This window comes from Equus caballus, chromosome 25, assembly GCF_041296265.1.
Source record: "Equus caballus isolate H_3958 breed thoroughbred chromosome 25, TB-T2T, whole genome shotgun sequence".
NCBI classification, from domain to species: domain Eukaryota; kingdom Metazoa; phylum Chordata; class Mammalia; order Perissodactyla; family Equidae; genus Equus; species Equus caballus.
The window spans coordinates 27,958,423-27,983,506 of NC_091708.1; the positions used below are offsets into that span (position 1 = coordinate 27,958,423).

General features: G+C 44.9%; 1 protein-coding gene across 6 annotated transcripts in view; it reads right to left on the reverse strand.

Moving 5' to 3' along the window:
* Nucleotides 1–25,084, reverse strand: part of TNC (tenascin C) — a 91,029-nt gene that overhangs the window by 44,124 nt on the left and 21,821 nt on the right. For all 6 annotated transcript variants that reach the window (XM_023628749.2, XM_023628747.2, XM_023628744.2 and 3 more), the window contains exons 2-10: nt 19,607–20,200; nt 15,600–17,009; nt 14,074–14,337; nt 12,773–12,888; nt 11,873–12,029; nt 8,167–8,436; nt 7,209–7,394; nt 6,923–7,012; nt 5,188–5,451 (exon numbers count right to left, since the gene is read on the reverse strand). In XM_023628749.2, the coding sequence (XP_023484517.1) occupies nt 5,188–5,451; nt 6,923–7,012; nt 7,209–7,394; nt 8,167–8,436; nt 11,873–12,029; nt 12,773–12,888; nt 14,074–14,337; nt 15,600–17,009; nt 19,607–20,063 (3,214 nt within the window). In that variant the 5' untranslated portion in view covers nt 20,064–20,200. The remainder of the gene's footprint in view (nt 1–5,187; nt 5,452–6,922; nt 7,013–7,208; nt 7,395–8,166; nt 8,437–11,872; nt 12,030–12,772; nt 12,889–14,073; nt 14,338–15,599; nt 17,010–19,606; nt 20,201–25,084) is intronic.

Below are 25,084 nucleotides of genomic sequence, written 5' to 3' on the forward strand. Positions count from 1 at the left end.
GGTGAGGACCAAGAGGTTCCACATAAACGCAGACTTTACATCTCAACAGCCAAGGACACGCTTGTGGGCTTCCTGCCCCAGAAGCCCAGCGTTTCCGTTGTATAGTTCCACACTGAATTTCTTGGCATTTCTTTATGAAAAGGCTATTGTCTTTTTCTTACAGCTGTGCACTGGCAGCTACCCTCTGAACAATGTCAGTGGGCCTGGGAAATCAGAATTTCGAAATCCCGTTTCTGTGCTCATGGTGGGTTGACCAGCTGGCCTGGAGGAATTTCTGGCTGTGCCAACTTTAAATCTTTAGATTTCCACCACCTTGTAGACAGGAAGGACCAAGTGCCGGCTCATGAGGAATCCACTTTTAGTGCTCACTGATGAGAGAGAGTGATTTTCCCACAGCAGAGGGATAGTCAAATTCAAGCAAAGGACCCCAAAGCGTAGCTTAAATTGCTTTGATCTCATCTTGTAAAGTTAAGGTAATTGAAATTAAAAGCCTTGCCTGCCTTAAAACTTTTCAATGACTCTAACACTTCCAAGTATGAAGCCCAAGCCCATTAGCATGATAATCACTGCCCTCTGAGGATGGTCGCGATGACGTCTCTAACCTCACAACCTGTTTTTCTCCCGCTCCCTCATACAGCAGAACTGTACAACTTGTATTTCACTAATATAAAGTTTCTCCTGTCTTTGAGCTTCTCACATGCTGTTCCTCCTGCTAAAAATGTCATTACTCCCTCCTGCACTCACCCAGCCACTTTTCCTTTTTCAGGGCTCAGCCAAGCCTCTTCCCCAAGGGCCTCTCTGACACCCTTCATTCTCTTTGCTCAGGTCTGGAATGGCTATTTGCCCCTGTTCTCCTGTAGCTCCCCCCCCAAAACAGGCTAGTTGCATTCTTATAATTTTGGTTCTGGTTCTCTCTTTCTCATCGCAATGTGCATCATTGCTTGAGAGGCAGGATGTATCTTTCTGTTCTGTATACCAGCATAGCCAGACCCATTAGCAGGTATGAAATAAATATTTGTTGGATGGATAAATATTTGAATAAATTTCAGTTTGCTCCTTGAGAAAAAGAAAGGTAAATCAGAGAAGAAGGTTCTTATTACTTGTAGCTGTGGCTAAAAACAAACTTCCACCTTTCTGCTTCCCAAACCCATGAGAATTCCTGGCGGATCACTGTTGAGTCCCATGCTGGTTTGGAAGGATGCTTGGCCTTGTATTTCTACACATCCTCCCTGCTTTGTGTCCATTACTCCCACAGCAAATTCATGGCCTCCACTTTAAGGAAGGTTTCGTTGAGTTCATCAGAGTACAAACACAGGGGGTCGAGAAGGGGGAGATACTGGCACACACTAATTTTGTTCACTGCTAACAGAAATAGTTCCTACTCTCTTTCCTTCCTTTCTCTCTTTCCTTTCTTTATCCTTCCTACGCTTTCTCCCTCCCTCCCTTCCTTCTTTCCTTCTTTTTCTATCCAGAGTAAGCTTAATCGAAGACCCCAAGAGAGTGACTTCCCTTCCCTTAATCCTTAAGGGAGAGAATTTGGGTCATTAATGCAGAGGTGGAAGGAAAAGGCCAGAGGATACAATGGAAATACAGCCTTGGAGTGGCTGGGGTCCCCAAATGCTCATGAAGCACTTGTCATGTGCTTGGCTATGTTCAAAGCACTGGAGATGCACTGTGGATGAGGCCCTGGATAAAGGAGACAGAGTCCTTACATGTTGATGGGTAGTGAGAGGCAGGCCATAGATAAATAAGCCAGCTACTGAATAATATCAGGCCAGAGAAGTGGCAATGAGGAACTCTGGAGCAGCATGAAGGGGTAAATCAGGGTGGGGGCATCATTTTAGATTGGTGGCCAGAGAAGTCTTTTGAGACATCCCTTGGGCTGAGTGAAATGAGGGAGATGTCATGTGAAGTACTTGGAGAAGAGTGGTATCTAGGAAGCAGGAATAGCATGTGCAAAGGTCCCAAGGCAGGACCAGGCCTGGCATACTTGAGAAACAGTGAGGAGGCTAGAGGGATCATGGTGAAATGAGCAAGGGGACAAGTGGTGGGAGCTAGGTCAGAGAGCTGGGAAGGGCCAGATTCTGTAGGGCCGTGTAGTCTGTGTAGGGCCTTGGCTTTTATTTCAGATGTGATGGGCAGCTAGGTCATGCACACTTTTAATTTGATGCCACACCAAGGAAAAGACTTGTACTTTGGCTCAATTCCATGGCTAGATCCCTGGAATTCCATGGGAAAAACGCTTTGGGGCAGCCAATTCTGCATCTTCTCCATAAAACCCACAGACAACGAGTGGCACTTTGCAGACTTCTGCTATTAAGAATCTCGTGATGCAGAACTGGGAGTCCTGTTCTTCTGAGGTTTGAACCTAGAGTCCTTTGACATTTTAGGACTCATAGCCACATGGTGCATTCTCCCAAGAGCGCTCACATTTCCTGTTTCTCTTTTCTTCCCATGTGTTTACCCAGGCCAGGTGCCTGGACTGCCCCCTCTTCACATATTCCATAACACACTCCTGTTTGCCTCTTATGTGTCTGTCCAAAAGCTTTCTCCTGTTTTAAGACTTTCTTGATGCCCAGAGGCATCCTGTGCTCTCATTGCGCCCTCTGCACAGCCAATTATAGCGAGCGGAGACCTGTGTTGGGGTCTGTCAGTCTGTTTACCAGAAAGCGAATTCCTTGGAAGCACAGATCTGTCTTAATTGATCTAGTATCCCCAGAACTTAGCATGAAGCATGGCTGTATATACTATTGACTGAGGAAATGTAGGAGACGTGGAAAGAGAATTCAGGAGAAGGAAAGAAACGTCCACCCCACTTTTAATAAAGTAAAATAGTTCTATGGAGAAAGCCATAGAGAGAAATATTCTGGAGGCAATGGGGAAGAGTCACTGAAAGGGACTTTGCACATTTTTCCTGTAATGAAGAAAGTCTTTAAATATACAACGCGATGTCTTTGAAACAGCTTTAAGGAGGCCTGGCTGGGGCAACAAAACCACTGAGCCATTGAGATGCCAAAACTGGGCTCTCAGTCAGAGACTAAGTAATTCCAGTTTGTGGTTCGCTTTCATCTCCTTGAGCTGCTGAGGCCTGGGGCTTCCTTACTGGAGACAAGAGATAACCGGGCTATAGCCAGAGGGTAAAATGATTGTGTGGAGATGGGGGGCTCTCTGATACAGCATTTGTCAAATTGAAGGGAAAGTGAAAAGGGAGAGAGAGAGAAAAGAAGAAGAAGCTGGAGGAGGAGGAGGGGGAGGGGGAGAAGGGGGGGAGGGGGAGAATAGGGAGGGGCAGGAGGAGGGTGGGGGGAAAAGGGGGAGGAGGAGGGGGAGGGAGAAGGAGACGGGGAAGGGGGACAAATTCCCTCTCTTTTGTTTTTCTCATTCATTTGTTGTCCCTTGATACCTTACAACAAGCTCACGTTTATAAAGCTGAAACATTCAGATCTCTACCATAGATTTATTTCTTCCTGGTCCTCTTCTGCCCTCCCTCACCTATGACTAAGCTACCCCTCCAGAGCATCCTTGATGATCATCTCATAGCTGGGTGGGAAGCAGGCCATGCAGTCAATAGAATTGACCACCTGAGCTCACTTCTGACTCTGAAGAGGCTGCTCTTTGTCTATCAAATATCCTTTCTCTCTCTCTTCCTTTCAAAAAACCACAACTTTATGTGGGCAGCAATGTGCTCAGCCAGAAGACTACCTTTCCTAGACTTACTTATAGCTAGGAGTGGCCATTGAAATGTGAGCAGAAGTCATTAGTGAGGTTTCCAGAAAGACTCATCTAGGAGGTACTCCTTTTTGGTTTCAGTTTTTCCTCCTTCATGCTGCCTAGAACACAGATGTGAAGGCTGTACTGCAGCAGCCATATTGTGACATGGAGGTGACTTTGAGAGTGGAAGTCAAGGACTAAGAATGGTGGGACAAAAAGACAGAAGGAGCCTGAGTCCCTGATAATTTGGAAATGCTGTGCCATCCCTGAACCACCTAACCTCAGATGTATTCGATGAGAGAGGAAACCAACTTCCACCTTGCTTAAGTGACTGTTACTTGAGATTTCTGCTATATGCAGGTGAAGGTATTCATAAATGACAAAGACTCTTCGAGGCATTTCCAAATTTGCCCATCATTACAACTCCTTTTCTGCATATCCAGAGTCAGCTGGAGTAACATTGCTGCCATGACACGTTCTCTGGCTGCTCCTGATTTCCCCAATCATTCTGTTTCCTTGATTAACTTTCATCTAACATTCTGAACATTGAGTCTTTCCCAAGGATTGTGAGCAGGAGCACACGAGTCAAAATAACAGTGCTAAGTACGTGATCGACTTTCCCCTCAAAGGTCAGCACATTACAATGCATTCAGTGGGTTCTCAACAAATACTCATGAGTTAAATTGAAACTAAAGACTATTACTTGTCAAACTGTGAAGCATTAACATTTTCCACCTATATCTCTTGAATATTTGGGGGCCAAAATGAAAATGTGCATATTGTTCATGTAGGAAGAACTGATTTTTTTTCTGATTTTTTTTTTTGATTTAGCTATTGAGGAAACATGGCAGCAGGTATCTAGAACAGAATCATTGGGCTTGAAGGGAGACTCGAGGTCAGGATTAAGCTGTCATGGAAAAACGAAGTCCGCCTCTTAATGACTAAGAGAAAAGAGAAGATGAGAAGGGCTCTGTAGAAGTTCCAAGGACCATATGCAACTTTTCTGACAACCTTAGAGGAAAGCAAAAGACCTGGAATAAAATCATTTAATGGGAAATCACCAAAGCATTACTACCAACTTCTTGGTCATCTTGAAAAGAAATAAAATGCAAAGTAAATTAATTGTTAGGCTCAAGAGGGGGAAAAAGAACAAGAAACAATTTAAAAGGCTCTGTGAAAGGCAGAACATTTAAAAAAAGAAAACAAAGACAAACACAGTCTGATGCTTTGAGTTCTTCTAGGAAGAAATATTTCAAAATCACTATCGATTGCCCAGCAAGAGAAATTCACTGGATCAGTTGACAAGAGGAAAAGAAGAGTGAGTAGCTCTTTCAGAGGAGAATTGAGAGGATTCATGAGTAGAGAAAGTCATATGTCTTTCCAACTGGTTTTCTCAGATGAAGACAACCTGGCTGACGGGTCCGCAGGCCTCAGAGTCAACAAAGGGTCTGCAGGGAGCTCAGAGGCTGGCCTCACCTGTGGATGCCGTTACACGTGCAGGCTTGCTCTTGTGTCTGCCCTTCTCTGAGGTGAGGAGGATGGGGTATTCCTGTCCAGGTTCCAGACCTCTCAGGACGTAGGAGGTGGTGGCTTTGGGAAGCCGCACCTCCACTGGCTGGCCGGAGGGAAGGCTGTAGTTGAGGCGGTAATGGTCAAACTTGGCCGATGGAGTTCTCCACACCAGAGTCAGGCTGGTGTCCGCAGTTTCAGAAACCCGAAGGTCCTTGGGTGCGTCCAGGTCTGGGAGGAAAACAGAGAGATAAGCTTTCCTCTTTAGGCTGCAAGGCAGGGCTGCTTCCGGAGCTGGAAGCTGGCTCTGGGCTACCGTCCTAGCTCCGCTGCACAGGGGATGTGTGGCTCCACGTGATTCAACCACCCGAGTCTCCATTTTCACCTCTGTGAAATGCTGTTGTTGTACATGACCTCCTTGGATTTTTTGAAAGATTAAACATAATATAGTAGTATATCCATACCATGAAATGTTACTCATTCAGAGCATTTAAAAGGAAGTGACTATTGATACAAGAGACAATTTGGATGGACCTCAAGAGAACTATGCCAAGCAAAAAAGCCAATCTCTGATGGTTGCGTACTGTATGATTCCTTGCATATAGCATTCTCAAAATAACAAAATTATAGAGATGAGGAACAGATTAGTGATTGCCAAGAGTTAGAGAAAGGAGGAGGGAGGGAGGGAGGGAGGCGCCTATGGGTACAGAAAAGGGTAATGAGAAGGATCCTAGTGATGGAACTATTCTGTCTTGACTGTAGAGGTGGATTAAAAAATCTACACGTGATAAAATTGCACAGAACTAAATACACTCACACACAGACAAAAGTTAAGTGCAGGTGAAACTGGTAAAATGGGAATGAAGTTGATAGATTGTATCAATGTCCTGGTTGTGATAGTTCTGGTTCTATAGTTACACAGTTGTTACCACTGGGGGAAACTGGGCCAAGGGCTTACAGGATCTCTCTGTATTATTTCTCACAACAGCATGTGAATCTACAATTACTTCAAAATGAAAACATAAAAAAGATTATGTATGTAAGCACTCAGCATCAGATCCTGCATAATGGGGAAGGTTGATGAAGTGTAAGCTGTGTCCTCTTTGCACACCAGCCTCTTTTCTTTACAGTACCTGGGGGAGATATGGAGGAGGCTGGCAGAGAGGTAGAGGGAAGAGCTTTCTTTTATACAAATTTTCCAGAAAAAAACTTGAGGAAAGAATCAATGGCTTCTAATCATATAGCCCCTTATCGTCGTCATCTGGAGACTGGAGGGGCCAGATGCAATGGGATGAGCAACACCTACCTTAAACTGTGCTCCTGCCACTTATAATCTGTATGAGGAGGGTATACAATAAAAATTAGGTGTTTTCTAAGAGAACTCCCCATCAAGGTGTGTTTTGATTAGTCAATGGCTCATAAAAATTGGAATTGGTTACCAACTTTAGAAAGTGTGTAGATGTTTATAGTCTGTTTTTTTCCTAAAAAATCTCCTTTATGCATAGAGAGAGTGGTGTTGGCATCATTTAGATGCAGGATGCTGATGGTATTGTAAATGTAGACATTTGGGCTAGATGATCCTAGAGGCTCCTTTCTCCTCTGGGCGTCTACTGTTTCCTTTTAAGCAGGTTTTCTGCCTCCTGGACCCTGTTGTGTTGGCCAGTGCCAGCCCAGTGGTGGTGGGAATCCAGGTGTGCCTCACCTGTGGCCGCGTTGATGGTGGCCGGATCGCTCTCCTTGTCTCCCTTCACAGCAGACACTCCAATTCCATATTCAGTTCCCGGCCTCAGACCTAGAAGAGAATGTGCAGGTTGAAATTTAGCCAAAAACTGGAACAGAGGACCATAAACATGGCCCTGAGCTTGCTCCTGGACAATTTCTCAGCGTCTGGAACATTCTGTAGACTGACTCACTGAAGTCCAAGTGAAAAAGATTGCTGGGAACTGCACTGTTTTCTCTCTTTGGAGGATCGAGGATGTGGAGCTCACCTGTGAGTGTGGTTTTGGTTGTGGCTTGTGGGCTCCTCGGGACTTCGACCTCAGCGTGGTCCCCTCCAGAGATGGGTGCGTACTTAATTCTGTAGTTGTCGATGGCCGCCTTGCCATTCCTCCACTCCAGGGTGATGCTGTTGTCTGTCTGGGAGACACGACGGAGATTCCTGGGAGCATCCAGACCTGTTTGGGAGAGGAAGCGACATTTGTATTGAAAACACCAGGAACCAAGAGAGTGGGACTCTTCAATGATTCAAACTAAGATATGAAAGGAGCCTGTCACTGGAGAGAAATGACAAAATCGCCCCCACACGCATCGCTGTCAACAGCTGATGCACAAATGTAAACAAATACTACCTTTTTGGCACTTTTCCTATTATTAATGTGTGATACTTTAACCATTCATATTTTCTTCCAATTTTGTGCTTAAAAAAACTACACAGATACTTACAAATAAGCTCCATGAGTGTAAGAACTGGGTTCTTGTGTTCATTACTGTATTTCTACTAACTCATATGGTGCTTACTGAGCTCTGAAAAAATATCTATGGAATGAATGATTGACATTTTGGTACTTCTAAAAGAATGCCATAGGCTAAGAGGTTAGGAGGCATCCTTGTCATTCATGTTTTCCATATACTATATTTTATTATTAAAATATTCATTTGAATTTTATTGGAATCAGAACTTTTACCAAAAATGTCAGTCCAGCATCTTCTATGCACACACACTATATATATATTTTTTGCTTTGAAAGGTTATTTGGGGTTGTTTTTTTCTTTGAAAAATTAATCCATCAATTGCAACAATATTTTAAAATAGCATTTAAAGGAATGAAAATCCCCTTTCTATTTTCCCTACTGGAAAAGGAGCCTAGAAGACACACCAGCATGGCGTGGGATGGAAGTATCATGATCCTTCCTTTCCTGTTAAGTGAGCAGGGGAAGGCCTGTTACCTGTCGTGAAGGTCTCTTTGGACGGGTTGCTGGACATGTCACCCCTGCGTGAAATGAGGGACACTTCGTATTCCGTGTCTGGCTTCAGGTTCCCGATGGAGTACTGGTTCTCATCCTGTGTGAGATCGATGGTGGTGCGGTCACCTGGCACATCTTTGACACCATAGGTGAGCTCGATGCCGTCGATTTCAGCCAGGGGCTTGAACCAGGTGATCAGAGCAGTGGTGTCTGTGACATCTTTCACCTCGATCTGGCTGGGGGCATCCAAGCCTGTGACGGGTGAAGACAGAGTGGTTTCAGAGACTGAGGCTGGCGCCAGGGGGTGAGCAGAGAGGGAGCTTGCAGCCATCCGGGTCAGTTCATGTACATTTATGTGCATACTGACCACTTGACCTTATTTATCTTTCTGAGCCTCAATTTCCTATTCAATAAGCTACAAGTTGGGATAATAACAGCTACCTTGTCAGATTTGTTGTTTTTTCAAATATTGAAGGAGATAATGCTTGCAAAGCATGTATCGTAGAGCCTAGAACATGGCAGTTACATGATAAATGGTCGTTACTCTGTTTCTATTACCATTACTGTTCTCATAAGTTGAAGAAACACGCTCAGGGACAAGTTCATTTAGAAAACATTGACTTAGTCTCTCTGGTTTTTCAATTAGGCAAGACTCCCTGGATGGCTGATAACTTCTCCATCAGAATTTGAAGCCGAAAAGTGAGGCAAGGACTGTCTTGCAGTGTATGGAAAGTTACTTTTGATAAAAAGAATTCAGGCAAGAAAGTCATGGCTGTCTCCAGCTGTGCACATCTCTGTAACCTCATCTTGGCCTTCCTCTGGCCCTGTCACTCACCTCCTGCCCATCCACTCTTGTGTCTCCTGCTCTGACAGCAGGCTGCTCAGAGCTCAGAGAGCACACCTTACTGTCTCTCACCTCCTGGCCTCTGCACTTGCTGTCCCTTTGTTTCTTCTTCCTCAGATTGCCCCGATCCCCTCTAAAAATCTCCTATCCATCCTTAAAAATCTGACTTAAATGTCACTTCCTAACAAGAAGCCTTTTTGACCCTACTGCAATCAGGTAAACACACACTCTCTCCCCAACCGGTATAAAGTTTCAGTTATGCAAGGTGATTGAATTCTAGAGATCTGCTGTACAACCCTGTGCCTAGAATTATCAACACTGCATTGTAAACTTAAAAATTTAAGAGGGCAACTCTCACACTAAGTGTTCTTACTACAATTAAAAATAGGAGTATCCCAATATTGTACTTTTCTCACTGTTCTTCAACAGATTTCTCTGCAGTTTATTCAAACTCTACTATTCAGTTTGCATGGGGTCATTCATTCATTCATTCAGAGTGGATCTCTCTGATCTTTCTTGATCCTCAGCATAGAGTCAGGCTTCCTCGTGTATGTCTTAACTCTATTTTTTAAAATTATGTAAACAATTTTAATGCAAACATTAAAACACACCAGGCATTCAGTAAATGCCTAAAATGAAGACTTGCCAGCACTCAGTCAATGTCTCATCTTCATTTTTAAAAATAGTTAAGTTTGTGTTCTCAGCATTGGTTGGGGAAATAATATCAAATGAAAGGAGCTTGGTTTTGTACAGAAAATGAGGAGGAGGAGGAATGATTCATAGCTGATTATGAGAAGCCTGCAGAGTTTATTTTTTGAATTCTAGGTGTCCATGAGTGAGTCTTGGCTCACAAATGATGAACCTATAAAATGCACAATGAAAAGGACGCTACAAATCAACAGAGAAGCACCTGTCCTGTGTTCTTGTAGGTACCAGCAAGCATCCAAACCATACCTACTCTCTTTATTAGCACCCTTTCATTAACGAATTTGGGATTCAGTCAAGGACACTGATCTCCCCCTGGATTCAGGACCCTTCAATAGAGGAGACTAACACTGCCTTGTGCCAAGGACGATGCTTTGTTATTTTCATCTTAACTCTCATGACAGCCCACAAGGAGGATACCATTAAACCCATTATTCAGAGGGTAGGTCTGAGGCTTAGAGAAGTGGACCTGCTCCAGGTGATGGTGAGGGGTGAAGCCGGAATTCAGATTCGGGACCGTCTGGGCCCAAAGCCCATGCTCTTCCTCCTTTAAATGAAGATGCTTCTCAAAAACAGTCAAGTGCCACAAATGTTTGGAATAAAACCTTTATATAGAGACTAGAGAGAAGGAGCCAAAATGTTCCGGTACTAGTCCTTTAAAGTCCTTTAAACTTGGAAAGAGTTCAGCTATCAGCAAAATGAACAGGTAAACATCTGCCTCTCAACGTTGGTATTTGTGTGGTTATGGAGCTCCAAATGTTGGGATGTTTGTCCTGCAATAAGAAGAAACTAAGGAGCCGATCCCCAAATTTAGATTAAAATGAAAAGGACAGATGAAAGAAGTACCTTTTGTTTTTTCAGGGTGCCTGCTCTGTAGCAAATAAGCACCTGCTTCATCTTTTCTATGCCTTTCTGGTGATCTAACAATTTTTTTCCTGTTGGTACCTGCCTTCTACCTACCACAGAGAGATGTTGTCAGGATGATGGAAAAACACTTGCTTATAAAGGACACAATCTCACGAATTGGCTCTGAGCTTGGCAAAATGTGCAAACATTTAAATGCAAGATGTTCTTTCTTGCTGTTAGTCAACAGATTTAACTTTTCCAACAACCCTCCACCAAGAAGAATCAATTTCTTAAACAGTTGGCACATATGCTATCTTGAAGAAGATAAAGAGGTTTTCCCAAATGGCAATGCAAAACAATTCTATTTATTTATTTTTGCTTTCTAAAAATTTGCTTTCTGGTAGATCAATGCCAAATTTGGATTTTTTTTCCCCACAAATTGATCTAGTTGTGCTGAATCCTATTCCACCCTCAAGACATTCTGACATGTTTAGTATTGAGTGACATTTTATTTAGGTTCCTGTTGAAGACATGGAATCAACATTCTACATAAACCAGAACCTAGTCAATGCTAGTGGTAATGGGGTTCAAGTAATAAAACCATTCCCTGGCTTCAAATTGTGTCCCAGATGGTATTAACCATGTGGTGTTCCTTAAATTGATTTAGCTTGTCTAAGCCCCACTTTCTACTTTTGAAAAATAGTGACTTTAACATTTGCCGTATCTTTTTCAGAGGACTGGGTGCCAATATTAACTTAGATGATGTGGTAGGTTGTTTGCAACAGTCTCAATTATTTATCTTGCTGTATCCGTGCCCCTTTGAAATGTCACTTTGAAGTGCCTCTCATCAAGAGACAGAGGTGTTTAAGGGGTGCTTCCCCACCCGCCAACCTGGACTGGCCTTGAGATTTGCTTTAACAGAAGTAACATAGTGCCAGTTTTGAGCCTGCTCAGCTGCCATGTGAGCAGGCCCGGGCCAGCATCCTGGAGCCTGAGAGACAGGGAGCAGAAAGTTACCATCCTGGTTGAGGCCATCCTAGGTCAACCAGCCCCCAGCCCACACAGATGCATAAGTGAGCTTAGTCAAGAACAGAAAAATTGCCTACCTGAGCCCTACCCCAGATCATCACTGTGCAGAACTATTGTTTTAAGCCACTATGTTTGGGGCTTGTTTTTTAGGTAGCAAAAGCTAATTGATACAGATGCTCTGTAAGAGGGCATGATTTCCACGAGAGGTGCTGTGAGGGACACTAGCTTTGTCATCGTATCAGTGGCGTTAATGGTGATACTCACGGGTGGTTGTCACCCTCTTCAGGCCTGGCCCCCTCGTATTGTTCTTCACAATGTGCAGAGAGATCTCGTACTCTTGCCCAGGAGCTAGGCCTGTTTGCCGGTACGTGGTCTCTGGCCTCCTTAGACTTTTGGTGATCTCTCCTTCGTCTTCTTTATTCTGAAAGATAGGAGCACCTTGTAAGACCTAAAGGAGGTGCCGACCTCTTCATTTGTGTGACTCATTCATTCCGCATTCATTCATTCCTCTTTTACTCCGTCGTCTATTCACTAGGCATCTACTAGGCATCTGATCAGTATAGGATACAGAGATGATAAAGATCTCTCTCAAGTTCGTATCTCCCTCTTGTAAACCTCTCTACTCACTCCTTGGACACTCAACTCCGGTGACAGGATGTGAGAGCTAAAGCAATTCTGGAGCCACAAGCTCAACGCCTCCTTTGAAAGACTCAGAGGCCAGCATCACAGAAGTCGGGTGAGCATCCCACGGTCACACAGCTAGTGGCAGGGCCTGGGCTGGAACTCGGGAACCCACGTCCTTGCCTCAGGTGTGCTTTTAGGCCCAGAGAGGAGGGATGCTCAATCTCTGATATGCTTGGAGGCATTTCGAGAGAGAGACCATTTCCTTTCTTCTTTGCCTCTGAGTAGAGGTTTGCAGGACTACGAGGGGCAATCTGAACCTAGGCATGACTTAACATCTATTCATTTAGGTCTCAGCCTTAAGTGCTATGCTTATTGACTTATTAAAATCACTTATAATATATGTACAAACACACAGGGTGCTAATTAGAGCCTTTTCCCCCACCCAAAGCTAAGGAAATTGAGTTGATATAAGTCTGCAGAAGCTCTGAGCATCTTTTAGATCCTCATGGGCAAATATGCCTGCTCCTCTGTGCTCCTTACCATATTCCGGAAGATGATCTCCCACGTTTCGAAAGCGATGTCCAGAGGATCCCACTCCACTTCCACAGATGTCTCCTTGATGGACTTGAACTTTAGGCCTTCAGGTGCAGGTAAGTCTGTCAGGAAGAGCACAGAGAGGAGGTAAAGATGGCTACATGCGTGTTGGGGCAGCACGGCCAGAATTCCACTAAGCCCTGTGGGTCCACTGCCATAGTCAGGGCCTGATCAGCAGAGCATCTATTTAAAGGTTCTTCCGGGATGCTGTCTACTGTGAGGCAGCATGAAAATTAATATAAGGACCAACCCTATGATTAAATATTGGCAACTGCATATAACCCAATATCAGCACAGGCTTTGACATTGACAGACGTGGGCTACCGTCTAAGCTCCACCATTGCAACATTTCTGTGCTTGAGCAAGTTGTACAAAAAATGCCCTGAGCCTCAGTTTCTTCACACGGGAGAAGGAGGTAAGGATGTCTGACCCTTGGGAATGTTTTGAGGACTGAGTGATGTATTCCATGTAGACTGTTGGCCATGGTTCCTGGCACCAAGCACAAGTTTAAAACATGGCAGCCAATGATACTGTTACTAAGTGAAAAATGACCAATTTCTAGACAGAATTTCCTTCGCAGATATGGGAGTGATGGTACCGATGTTGGACTCTTAAAGGAATAACTCGAACCCTAATGTTTCTACTTAAAAAAATATGTATATATATTTTCATACAATTATGTTATATATAATATATATTAATATTAGCTATAATATGTTAAGTATATATAGACAGTGAGCACCACAGAAAGGTAGGTGTACAGTAGAGTGTTAAGAGCATCAATTTGCAACCAGACTTCCAGAGTTTAAATCCCATCTACACCCCTTATTAACCACGTGGTTTGGGATGAGACGCCCAGCCATTCAGAGTCTCAGTTTTCTCATCTGTAAAATGGGTTAACGATAGCTCCTGTCTCATAGGGTTCTCGCCAGTTACGTGACTTAATGATACACAGAGTGGTTCAAACCAAATCTGGCGCAGAGTAAACACTTGTTAAGTGTTACCTGTAATGATTCTCTGTGGCAGCAAAGAGACAGGAGAGCAAGGAGGGGTATTTTGTAGAAAATGAAGAGTTTCTTTTGAAAAGTACTCGATGGGCTTAACTGGATTCCAGGTTAATTGGTGTAACTATAGAAAGACAGCCGTAGAGGTATGGGGGCAAAGGGGAGGCAGTAACTCATGGGGCGGGTTGTACGCTGGGTGAGTGGAGGGCAGTTGGGGCTGCCCAGGGGCTTCTGTTCACTCACAAGTGGCCACCCTGGCACTGACGGGGATGCTCTTCTTGTTCTCCAGGATGGCAAACACACGGATGAAATACTCCACGCCAGGCTCTAACTCCTGGATGATGGTGGATGTCTGGTTTCCGGGCACACGGAACTGCATTTCCAGGCCGCCCTCGTGGGTGGGAGTGTACGTGACGAGGTACTCCGTGACCCGCATCTCATTGTCCCAGGCCAGGTTTACAGTCTCTTCCGTCACTTCTGTCACGATGAGGTCTTTGGGAGGGGACACTGGTAGGAATAAGAAAGGACAGATCAATTACGTTCCCCATACATTCTCTCCAGGTTTGTTTCCTGTGACCAGTCTCTTGCACTGCCAGTCTCTGAAGCCTGAAATCCAGCTTCATTTCCTAAAATGCAGAGCTCATCAGGAAGCCCCAGCTGTGATCCATCTTTAAAACCTTTGGTGGCCGTCCTCTGCCTTCATGCTCAAGTTCCGGGTCTGCAGTGTGCCCTTCAGGGTTCTTTGTGAGGGACCCCTCCAACTTATCCACTCCCTGGACCTCAGTTCAGATTCAGGCCATTTGCATGGAAAAGTGCAGCCTGAGCTTGGCTCCCTGCTCTCAACTTCAAGTCCTAGTTCCCTAGGGCTGGAAGGGCATTTGGGGCTCATCCGGTCCAACTCTTTCATTTTCTAGATGTGAGTGTGGCAGAGGGACTTGCCCAACTCTGCTTCTCTCATCAAATTTGGGACTCACATCTCCTCCCCACCAGCCTGGGCTTCCTTCCAACCAGGCTTCCCTGCCTTTGCCACGTAAAACATAAAGCCATTTATTTATTCTTATCTATCGATACGTTTAATCAAGGCAGAAATTCCCCATCACAACCAGTATAACATGGGTGGATGGAAGAAGAACAAAGAAGACCCTCATTAAACCTGAGCATCATGGGTCTTTGTCGTATTTTCACTCATCCCCTGTCTACTGAGCACTTAGTGTGTACCATGACCTGTGCTAACTGCGCGATAATGCCCCTCCAAGGGCATCGCAATGCTCAGGATCAAAGACAGTAAAGGAAAGATGATTTAAGAGATGGGTCTGCCTCACAGGGGATCAACAGTTAGTCTTTAGCTGATCTTTGTTTTATGTAATCTCACTGTCCGTTCAATTTAGCTGAACTTTTACTTCTATCCAAATAGAGGGATTTACTTTACGATTGGTTTGTTGTCGGTGGGGAGGAGGGAAGATGGTTGATGTCTAGCAAAAGGGAGGTTATCTTTCCATCTACCTCATCTTAGGCACTATATGTTCAAGTCAGTATAAACGAGTTTGGCAGACTCAAATCCCAGCTGCGGGATGTGTGAGCTGTGCATCCTCGGGACAATTCCATAACCTTTCTGAGCCCCCAAGCCCTCAAATAGGTAGCCCTGTAACAGGTGAATTACCAGGGCCCCTTCAAAAAGTCAGTGTGCGTGTGTGTGCATGTATTTTAGTTAATGTCTAATTCTCCAACACACACTGGGAGATCAGGGTAGTGTTTGCACTGGTACTAACCCTCTGAGCAGTCTTCCCCTGTGTAGCCCTCATTGCAGATGCAGCGGCCTGCCACGCACTGCCCCCAGTTACTGCAGTCATTGGGGCAGGACCTCTGCCCGCAGTCTGGAGCCGTGAAGCCCTCCTGGCAGATGCACTGGCCGTCCACGCAGCGGCCCCGGCCGTGACAGTCGCTGGGACACCTCCGCTCCTTGCAGTCTTTGCCTGTGAAGCCTTCGTGGCACACACACTGCCCGTTCACACAGCGGCCCTGGCCATGGCAGTCACTCGGGCAGGAGAGCTCTGCGCAGTCGGGGCCGGTGAAGCCGTCCTCGCACACGCACCGCCCGTCCACACAGCGGCCCCGGTGGCTGCAGTCCCTGGGGCACCGCAGCTCCCGGCAGTCCTCGCCTGTGTAGCCGTCGTCACAGATGCACATGCCATTCACGCAGCGGCCGTGCTGGTGGCAATCGTGGGGACAGCTCATTTCACTGCAGTCATAGCCCTGGAAGCCTTGTTCGCACACACACTTCCCCTGGACGCAGCGGCCCCGGCTGTTACAGTCGCTGGGACACCGCAGCTGGGCGCAGTCCTCCCCGGTGTAGCCCTCGTCACACACGCACTGCCCATTGACACAGCGGCCGTGGCCACTACAGCCGTTGGGACACTGCAGCTCTCCGCAGTCAGCTCCTGTGTAGCCGTCGTCACACTCACACTGCCCGTCTACGCAGCGGCCGTGGTTGTGACAATCGGCCGGACACCTCTTCTCGCCGCAGTCCACGCCGGCAAAGCCCTCATCGCACACGCACTGGCCCTCCTCGCACCGGCCCTGGCCACGGCAGGCGTTGGGGCAGGTGAGCTGACCACAGTCCTCGCCCGTGAAGCCTTCTTCGCAGTAGCAGGTGCCGTTGATGCAGCGGCCGCGGTCGAAGCAGTCCTTGGGGCAGATGAGTTCACTGCAGTCCTCGCCCGTGAAGCCCGCATCACACACACACTCGTTCTCCACGCACCGCCCGCGGTTGTTGCAGTTGTTGAGGCACAGGGGCTCATTGCAGTCTTCGCCGGCAAAGCCATCTTGGCACACGCACTGGCCGTCCACGCACCTGCCGTGCTCCGCGCTGCAGGGCACCGGGCAGACCTCCTGGCTGCAGTCAGCGCCGGCGTAGCCTTCGAAACAGATGCAGACCCCATTCACGCACTTGCCCTGGTCATTGCAGTCGCTGGGACAGGCCAGCTGGCTGCAGTCTTCCCCGGTGAAGCCCTCGTCGCAGAGGCACTGCCCATCCAGGCACTGGCCTCGCAGGTGACAGTTGCCTGGACATTCGGGCTCAGAGCAGTTGGGGCCTTTCCAGCCCGGTTCGCAAACACAGCCACATCCTTCAGCGCTGAAGTTCCCCCGGCCACTGCAGAAGGGTCTGGTGTCCAGGCGGCCTGCAACGAAGAAAATAGATGCTCTCAGCTCAATTCTCAATTTCTCGATTTCTACCCGCCAAACGCAGATTGAAATTCAGCCAGAGCATGGTTGCATCCTCAGGCCTCATCTGGCTTGAGAACTAATTGCTTCATGCGTTTAATCAGATGAGCTCCCATCCAGTTACACTAGGTAGGAATTCTTAAGCTGCACTCTCTGAAACTGTAGACTCATGTGCAAAGATGGTGTGGGATTATGTGTGTAGCTCTGTGTGTGTGTGTGTGTGTGTGTGCGTGTGTTCCACCTGTGGGGAGAGGATCCATAGTTTTTATCAAATTTTCAAGTAGTCCCAAGACCCCAGTGATTCTGAATCACTGCCTTGTAGAAAGCAGTGTGCTGGGCTGTGTTGCTGCTTCTCCAGGAGGAACATTCGAGAACAATTGTTTCCCACAAGAAATCGTTGTTGAACTGAACTCAATTCTGCCTCTTTGACTCAAAGCGGTGCTGCATTTGGAAAGGGATTTACATGCTTTGAAGCTCAGCTTCTTCATTGCTCATGCGGGACTAAGAGCCCACTTCCTTGGGTGCATCAGGGTTAAACGAGGACATCAAGAACCTACTGCTGTGTGTAGTGTTATTTTCCCTTCCAGAGTGTTTTGGGTTGACTCTAGTTGGTAGACGGCTTTACGTGACCCAACTTTCTAATTTTCCCTAACTGAAATGAGGCAGTGAAGGAGTGGCTTTCTAACTCGGTCAGGACCACTTTCGATTTGGCTACGTCCCCACAAAACTCCTGTGCCTCTCTCTCTCTTTTTCCCTCTCTTTCCCGGAAGCCACAGTGGGAGTGAACCTGAGGAATACATGGTCAGCACCGACATGACTCCACTCTTTGAGGTCTATCTCATGTCTTCACTTAACTCCTCGGACTAACTGGAGCGATCTCCATGGAGCCCGAGGAGAGGAAATGAAACTCATTTCCGTTTTTCTGCACCTAGATCTAGTTGTGTTAATATATTTTATTTCCTTCCTGACAGCAGGAAAGAAGGCAATTAAAAATAAAAGTGGGTTTGAAAACGGAGAATCCAAACTTGTGTTGTGTAGTATGGTGGCCGCTGGACACACGTGCCTATTAAGCGATTGAATGGTGGCTTGCCTGAATTGAGATGTGCTGTGAGTGTAAAATTCACACTGGATTTCAAAGACAGTGTGAAAGAAAAGAATGTAAAATAGCCATTAATTTTTATACATTTTTATACAGATTCCAGGCTGAAAAATGGATAATTTGGTCTATATTGAGTTAAATAAAATAAACGATTAAAATTATTTTTAGCTGTTTCCTTTTCATTTCTTCAATGTGACTACTGGAGAATCTCAGATCATGTGTGTGGCTCGCATTATATTTCTATTGGATAGCAGATAGCATTCCTCTAAACAACTATTCCCGCTCACTCTTAAGTGTTAATTCCATTGTGTAACTTCCATCAGCATTTTGCCAGGTAGTTGACGGTGGGGGGGGGGGGGGTGGGAATTAAACTAATTTATGCATAAAGAAAACTTTTTTTTTCTGCCTTAGAAACCTGGAGTATGTCCTATAGTACTCTCCATTTATGGTGATTAGATCTACTCTTGAAATAATTTGTCCAAGTACTTCCTGGTAATTTTTTCTGAGTGGCAGAAATAGAGATTTTCACCTCCAGTTTGATGCTGTTGAAACGCCTGTGGTTCTATCAACTTGAGGGAACGGAGCTGAAGACATAATTCCAAAGTGGCAAAATTCCTCAAAACAGGGATGTGGCCAGGTACGACTGGGAGACCACGAGTTCTGGAGACACAGGCACATTCAAAGCTCCCATCTCGTATTAGTCTTTGTGTCATCTTGTGCCAGTTGGGTAACTTCTGTGAGTCTCAGTTCCCCCATCTGTAGAATGGGGGCATTTAACCTTATCTCAAGGTTCTTGGACGGATTAAATGAGTTAATGAATTACAGTGCCTGGTACATAAAGGGGGCTCAATTCATAGTTGTGATCATCATCATTGTTGTTGCCATTAAACGGAACTGTTTTTTCCAATTCCCGCAGAACGTGCACTGCACATTTGTGAGGACCATAGGCAGCACTGTGCATTTGTAAGAACACAGGGGTGTGGAATACTGTGGATTAAGTCCTATCTCGGCCAGTTATTGAAGGACATTGAGGGATCCCACCCTCCTTCTGGGCCTTAGTTTCCCTACTTGTACAACGAGGTGATGGGGCTATATTAGCACCCTTCGGAGAGTGATCTTTGAGTCAGGAATTTCATAATATGTTCATAAGTTTTGGGGTGAAGAATGGGTAGATTTCATGGTCAAATAAGTCTTAGAAACTAGTAATTAGAGTGGAACAGGGTTTCTTGAAGGAAGACTTCCCAGAAGCCTGAGAATTCCTCTAAGAAACACTTGTCACCAAGAGCAAAACAGCGAAGGTTATATTTCCCACATTTATTTGACCATAAAATCTCTTTTCACTGAACACGTGGTGAGGCTGGTTCCCCAGGGAACCCACTTTGAAAACCACTGATGGACCCTGCCATGCTCATCATTTCTCCTACTTGTACAGCGAGGGGCTGGACCAGCTCATACCTTCAGCAGGCTGGAGACAGCAGCCTGCTCCTGTGGTACACTGCTCCCGCAGGGAAGACACCAGGTTCTCCAGCTCCTCCAATCTGCTCAGAAGCTCTTTGACGTCAGGAGCAGCTGCGCAACCACAGGCCCGGCGGGGGATGTTGATGCGGTGTGTGAAGACGATCTGGTTGTTTCCATCCACTGTGTGCTCCTGGAAACTTTCACTGGGCTCCAATGGCGGGGCCAGGTCTTTCGCCCCACTGCCTGATTCCAGATCCACTGAGCACTGGGACCCGACCGGCAGCTTGATGTTGTAGACATGGTTAAACACCACTGGCTGGTTTTCCTCTGGCAGGGAGATATTCACCCCACTTTCTCGCTTGTGCCGGATGACTTTCTTGAGGACCCCACCTTCCGTAGAGAGGGCGAGCAAAGCTAGGAAGATGCCTGCCAACAGCCGAGTCATGGCCCCCATGGTGGAAGTGGGTTTGGCTGGACGTTTCTGGGGTTCTACAGTCCTAGAGTGTCTCACTATCAGGCAGAATTGGGGATTTGGAAGCACAGAGTAGAACCCAAATCAGTCGTTTCTGATCTTCTTGAAGGAATTCTCTTCTACAAGTAAACAAAGAAAATAACAACCTTGTGAGTATCTACTGCTGATTGAATCTATTGAATATCTGCAGTTCCAAGTGAATTTTGATTTTATATCTCCTGCGTTTGATGCTCTCCTCATATTCCTTCAATATTCACTGTAGGGTTGATATAAAATGGTCTCTCAAATAATTTTGCAAACTGGAAGGAATGATTTCACTCACTATTCAACTTCTAGAAATTTAGCGAGACAACAGGGTACAGAAGAAAGGGCCAAACTTTGGAATAAGACAGACCGGATGCGAGTTTGGATCTCAGCTCTAGCCTTTGGGTAAGATACGTAACTTTTATTGGTCTTATTTCACTGCCATATGGTGAAGATCATAATGGCTACTGTCAAAGTTAAAATAATCCTGTAAGTGAAAACATTAATTTGAAACCATGTATTCATGAGTTTCTTCAATATTCGCTAGATGTGCACACTGAGTGACCCTCATAGTGACGTAACGGCCATAGTCCCAGTAGATGTTCAATAACTCCTACCTCTTATTATTGACCCTCTAATCTGAGTTTAACACCATCTGCTGCTTCTCTGCTGCTATCAGAGGCAGAGATTAAAATGAAGGACTCTAGAAGGAAACTGAGTTTTAATTCCAGCTGAGTTTCTTACTAGTTTTGTGGCTATTGGAATAGTCTTCTACTTCGCTGAACCTCAGTTTCTCTTCTCCTTGATTTACTTCCAAAACCTTGAAACGTCAAGTTTTTAGAAGAGCCTGACAGAGTGTCCCTGAACCCCTTGTCCAAATTATGATTCAGGGGAAGAGATGGCTCAGAAAGGATGTGTATGAGCCTCTGATGTCTTCTCCAGTCAACAAGTACTTATACTATTCTTACTGAGTATTAGGACAGAACGATGTCCTCTTCTCCCCTCAAATTCATATGTTGATGCCCTAACCCCCAATGTGACTATGTTCGGAGACGGGGACTTTAGGAAGGTAATCATGGTTAAATGAGGTCATAAGGCTGGGGCCCTGATCTGATAGTGTTGTAAGAAGAGGAAGAGACATCAGAGGTCTCTCTCCTTCTCTCTCTCTCTCTGCTTGTACACAGAGGAAAGGCCATGCGAGGACACAGCGAGGAAGTGGCCATCTGAAAGCCAAGGGGAGAGGCCTTACCAGAACTGAATTTTCCAGTGCTTTGATCTGGGACTTCCAGCCTCTCAAATTGTGAGAAAGTAAATTTCTGTTGGTTAAGCCAGCCAGTCTGTGATATTTTGTTATGGCAGCCCAAGCAGACGAATACATTTTTTCCACAATAATCAGAGTTCTTTGGATGGTAGAAATAAATATAAGACCAAGGGCCTACCCTCAGAGGGCTTAACAATAGAATTAAGAAGAAAATGGAATCATCCACTTACTATTTAAGGAACAAAGCAAGAAGGAATGTAAATCATTTATTTTGTAGTATAGGATATAAGTGATTATGGAGTTTGAAAGATGTAAAAGGAATTGTCAAGAGTGGTAGGCCATGGCTGTTGGAAAGGATGGAATTTAAGCTGATCCTTAAAGAATGAAAATGATTAGATACAGAGTATAGAGGAGAATATGCTATTGTGAAGCCGTTCTTACATTGTTAAGCTGTCTTACGGCTATTCACCTGTATGGACAATCAAGGAGCATAGGAAAGGGGAGTGTTGTGTGCTGGTCTCAGCTTATCAATAACCAATGTTGTGGCTGGACCAGCCCTTGTGACTCTTATTATGATTGCAAGAGGCCCTTCCACAATAACCATCAGAAAATTTTTGGGAAAAAAAGGTTTATTACTTAAAGGACATGGAAATTACAAGGCATACCTGGGGCCAAAGAGCAAGGCCATGGGGGAGAGAGAGAGCACAGGCCTGGGCTTCTGCTTTTATTGGGGTCTAGGGTGGGGGCCCAGGGTTTCGCAGGCTCATTCTTTATTGGTGAATTTAAAACATAAGAGCAGGAATTTAAAAAGTGGGAAGAGAAACACCAAGCGGCCCAAATGGTCAGTTATTGAAATTAATGGAGATCTCTAAAACATAGAAGCCTCAGTGGGGGGAGGTGCCTGGCTCTTTATCTAGTCTGTGGCTGGCAATGTGTTTATTCCAGATAGCCATCTTTGCAGTGGATGCCTCTTTGAAGTGGCTGCCTCTGTAATCAAAGCTTAAGTCAGGCACTTGCATTAGAAGAAAAAAAAAAGACTGTCAAGAGTTTACACTACAGGGAGTTGACAGAGGCAGCTGAGAAATTATTGAGTAAAGATAGGAAGACATGGTTAAACTTTAGGTGGTTATAATACTGACTAAAATATTCCTTGAATCTTGTGAGAATGATCTATACATAGTATGAAGTCATTTATAGTCTTCTTTAATTAGGAAATACACCTGACCGTTGTTCAAGAATGTAATTGAGAGCTACTTATTTTTTAATCAGTCATTTCACAAATTGGTATTTTCCCATGCCCATGCTGCTTACACTCACACGTTCTAAGTTAGCTATTTATGTCAATTAGATGTGGTATTTACATTGCTTATCCTATAAGAGGCTTTCCAATTTTTTTTCCAAGGAAGGTCTTATCCCAATGATAGAATGCGTCAATATGATCGCAAATGATCACCTCCTTCATGATGACGGGAAAGTCTTTGCAAAACCTGGAGAAGGATTGTAGCAGGGAAAATCGAACTGAGAAGCATTTCTGTAGGGCTGGCCAGGGGTCTGGGGACCTAGGAAGCACAACTGTGGATTTAATCAAGAACTTTCTATCCATACCACATCTTAATTATAGTCATATTTGATATTTTACCAACTATCCATGTGATAGCTACTTACGGCATCTACTCCCTGGTTAGGCAAAAAGGAAAGAAAGAAAGAAACAAAAAACTTCTGAGTATGCTGTCTCATTCAAATTAGTTTCCTAAGTAAGAATTTGTGGATCTGGGATGTAGGCAGGCCCACTGAATGCAAATTATTATGAAGAGGAGAACTTGGCAAGTTCTCAAACCAGCATAGCTCATCTTATTTGTTTACTGGACAAATATTTATTGATGGCATACTCTACTGCAATTGCTTTAACTCTCTTTGCCTTCCACAATCCTTCCTTCCCACCCTCTTCCCCTCAATTCTTAGCTCTCTCTCTCTCTCTCTTTTTTTTTCACGAGAAAGGGCCATGGGCCAAGTTTGAAATGCTTTTGGACTTTTACCCAACACTTTTGTGTGTGTTGCTAAATGACTTAAATTTCCATCTAAAAGGCCAGGAGAGTTGCTGGTTGAGACTCCAAGGCAGTGAGTCTAGGGTAATAATGACCAGAGTATGGGTTGAGTGAGGATTTTTCACTGTGAGTGTAAGAGATGTGCACTGGCACAGCCAAATGCTGCGTTGTTTGGAGGAAGGAAATGGAATTCTTGAGGGCTATGTATTTCCCATTGGCTCATGGTGGTCTGAGGACAGGTGGATGTTTTTGTCCTTTGGGAAAGATCCATTATATCTTTGTGATAAAAAATGCCTAAGCTTTGGAATTAGAGGCACCTGGGTTCAAATGACACTCACTAGCTTGGTCACTTTGGCAAGCCATTTATCCTCTCTCAACCTCGTTTGACCTCAAATGACCTCATTTGTAAAATATGGGTCAAAACCCTTCTGGGGGAAATTATGGATTGAAAATCTGTATGTAAAGCATCCAGCACAGAGTCCGCCTGTAGGAGGCATACATTAAAAAGTAGCTTCTATTTTGTTGCATTCCTAGGAACAAAGCCTAGCATGACCAGGCCAAGAGCCTCCCTCTGCCTAAGCTTGAGTTTGACCTCTTCATGGAATCCAGTCCTAAACTTAGCAGCAACTTGGATCCAGATCCAAGAGGACTTGCAGAAATCACTGATGGGTGAGGAGGTAAACCTTATAAAGATACATTTACCAGAACTGGAACTATGTACACCGGAGAGAAAAAAAGATAGGGAGCAAACAATAACCTTTAAGAACGTAAAATATTCTCAAGCAGACAACTGGCTGCTTAACGTGCCCTTTGAGGATAGATCTAGGGAAAATTACTTTAGATCGCAGTTTGAGATATTTAAGTTAGACATGAAGAATCACGTTCTGACAGCAGGTCTTTTAAAGTTTCAGACTGAATGACTTATTCTATAGTGACTCTTAAAAATGCACAAGTAGATTCTTATCTTTATAGGAAGTGACCAGGCAATGGGAGGTCTGGAAAATATCTTGTAGGAGGAAGGAATGCAGACTTGTGCCTATTTATCCTGTAGTTGAAAAAGCCAAGGTTGAGAGGGACATGACTATCATGTACAAATCCTGGGGAGGCAGGAGCCGGCTTGCTCCTTGTGGCCCCAAAGGACAGAACAAGCACTGATGTGTGTGTCTGTTGGGAGTAAGGGTAGGGTTGGTTACGAGAAGACAAATTTCAGCACAACTGGAGAAATATTTTTCTAGTTGGAATTCTCCAATAGAAAGAGCTTCTTTTAGACTATAGCAGGTTCCAAGGTTCTGGAATGTAAATAGAATAGTGCTGAAGAGTATAGGTTTTAAAGACAAACTGTCTTGGGTTGATTCACAGTTCAACTACTTCCTGTCCTTGAGAAAGGTGTTATCTACTACTGTAAGGCAGAGTCATGTTATTGATAAAATGTGATACGAGTTTCCTCGTAGGATGGTTGTGAAAAGTGCATGGGGTGACGTGCGTCATGGAATGGTATGGTCTTTGGCAGCAGCAAGAGCTCAATAAAGGGAAGCTTTTGTACTGAAAAATAGAGACTTCAATTCATAGTTTTTAGGATTTTCTTTCTCCCAACTCTTAAACCTCTTACTTTGGCATATGCTCGTCTGTTTTTTTAAGCAAGGATAAGAGTTCTGAGTAAGTGGAGACTGTCT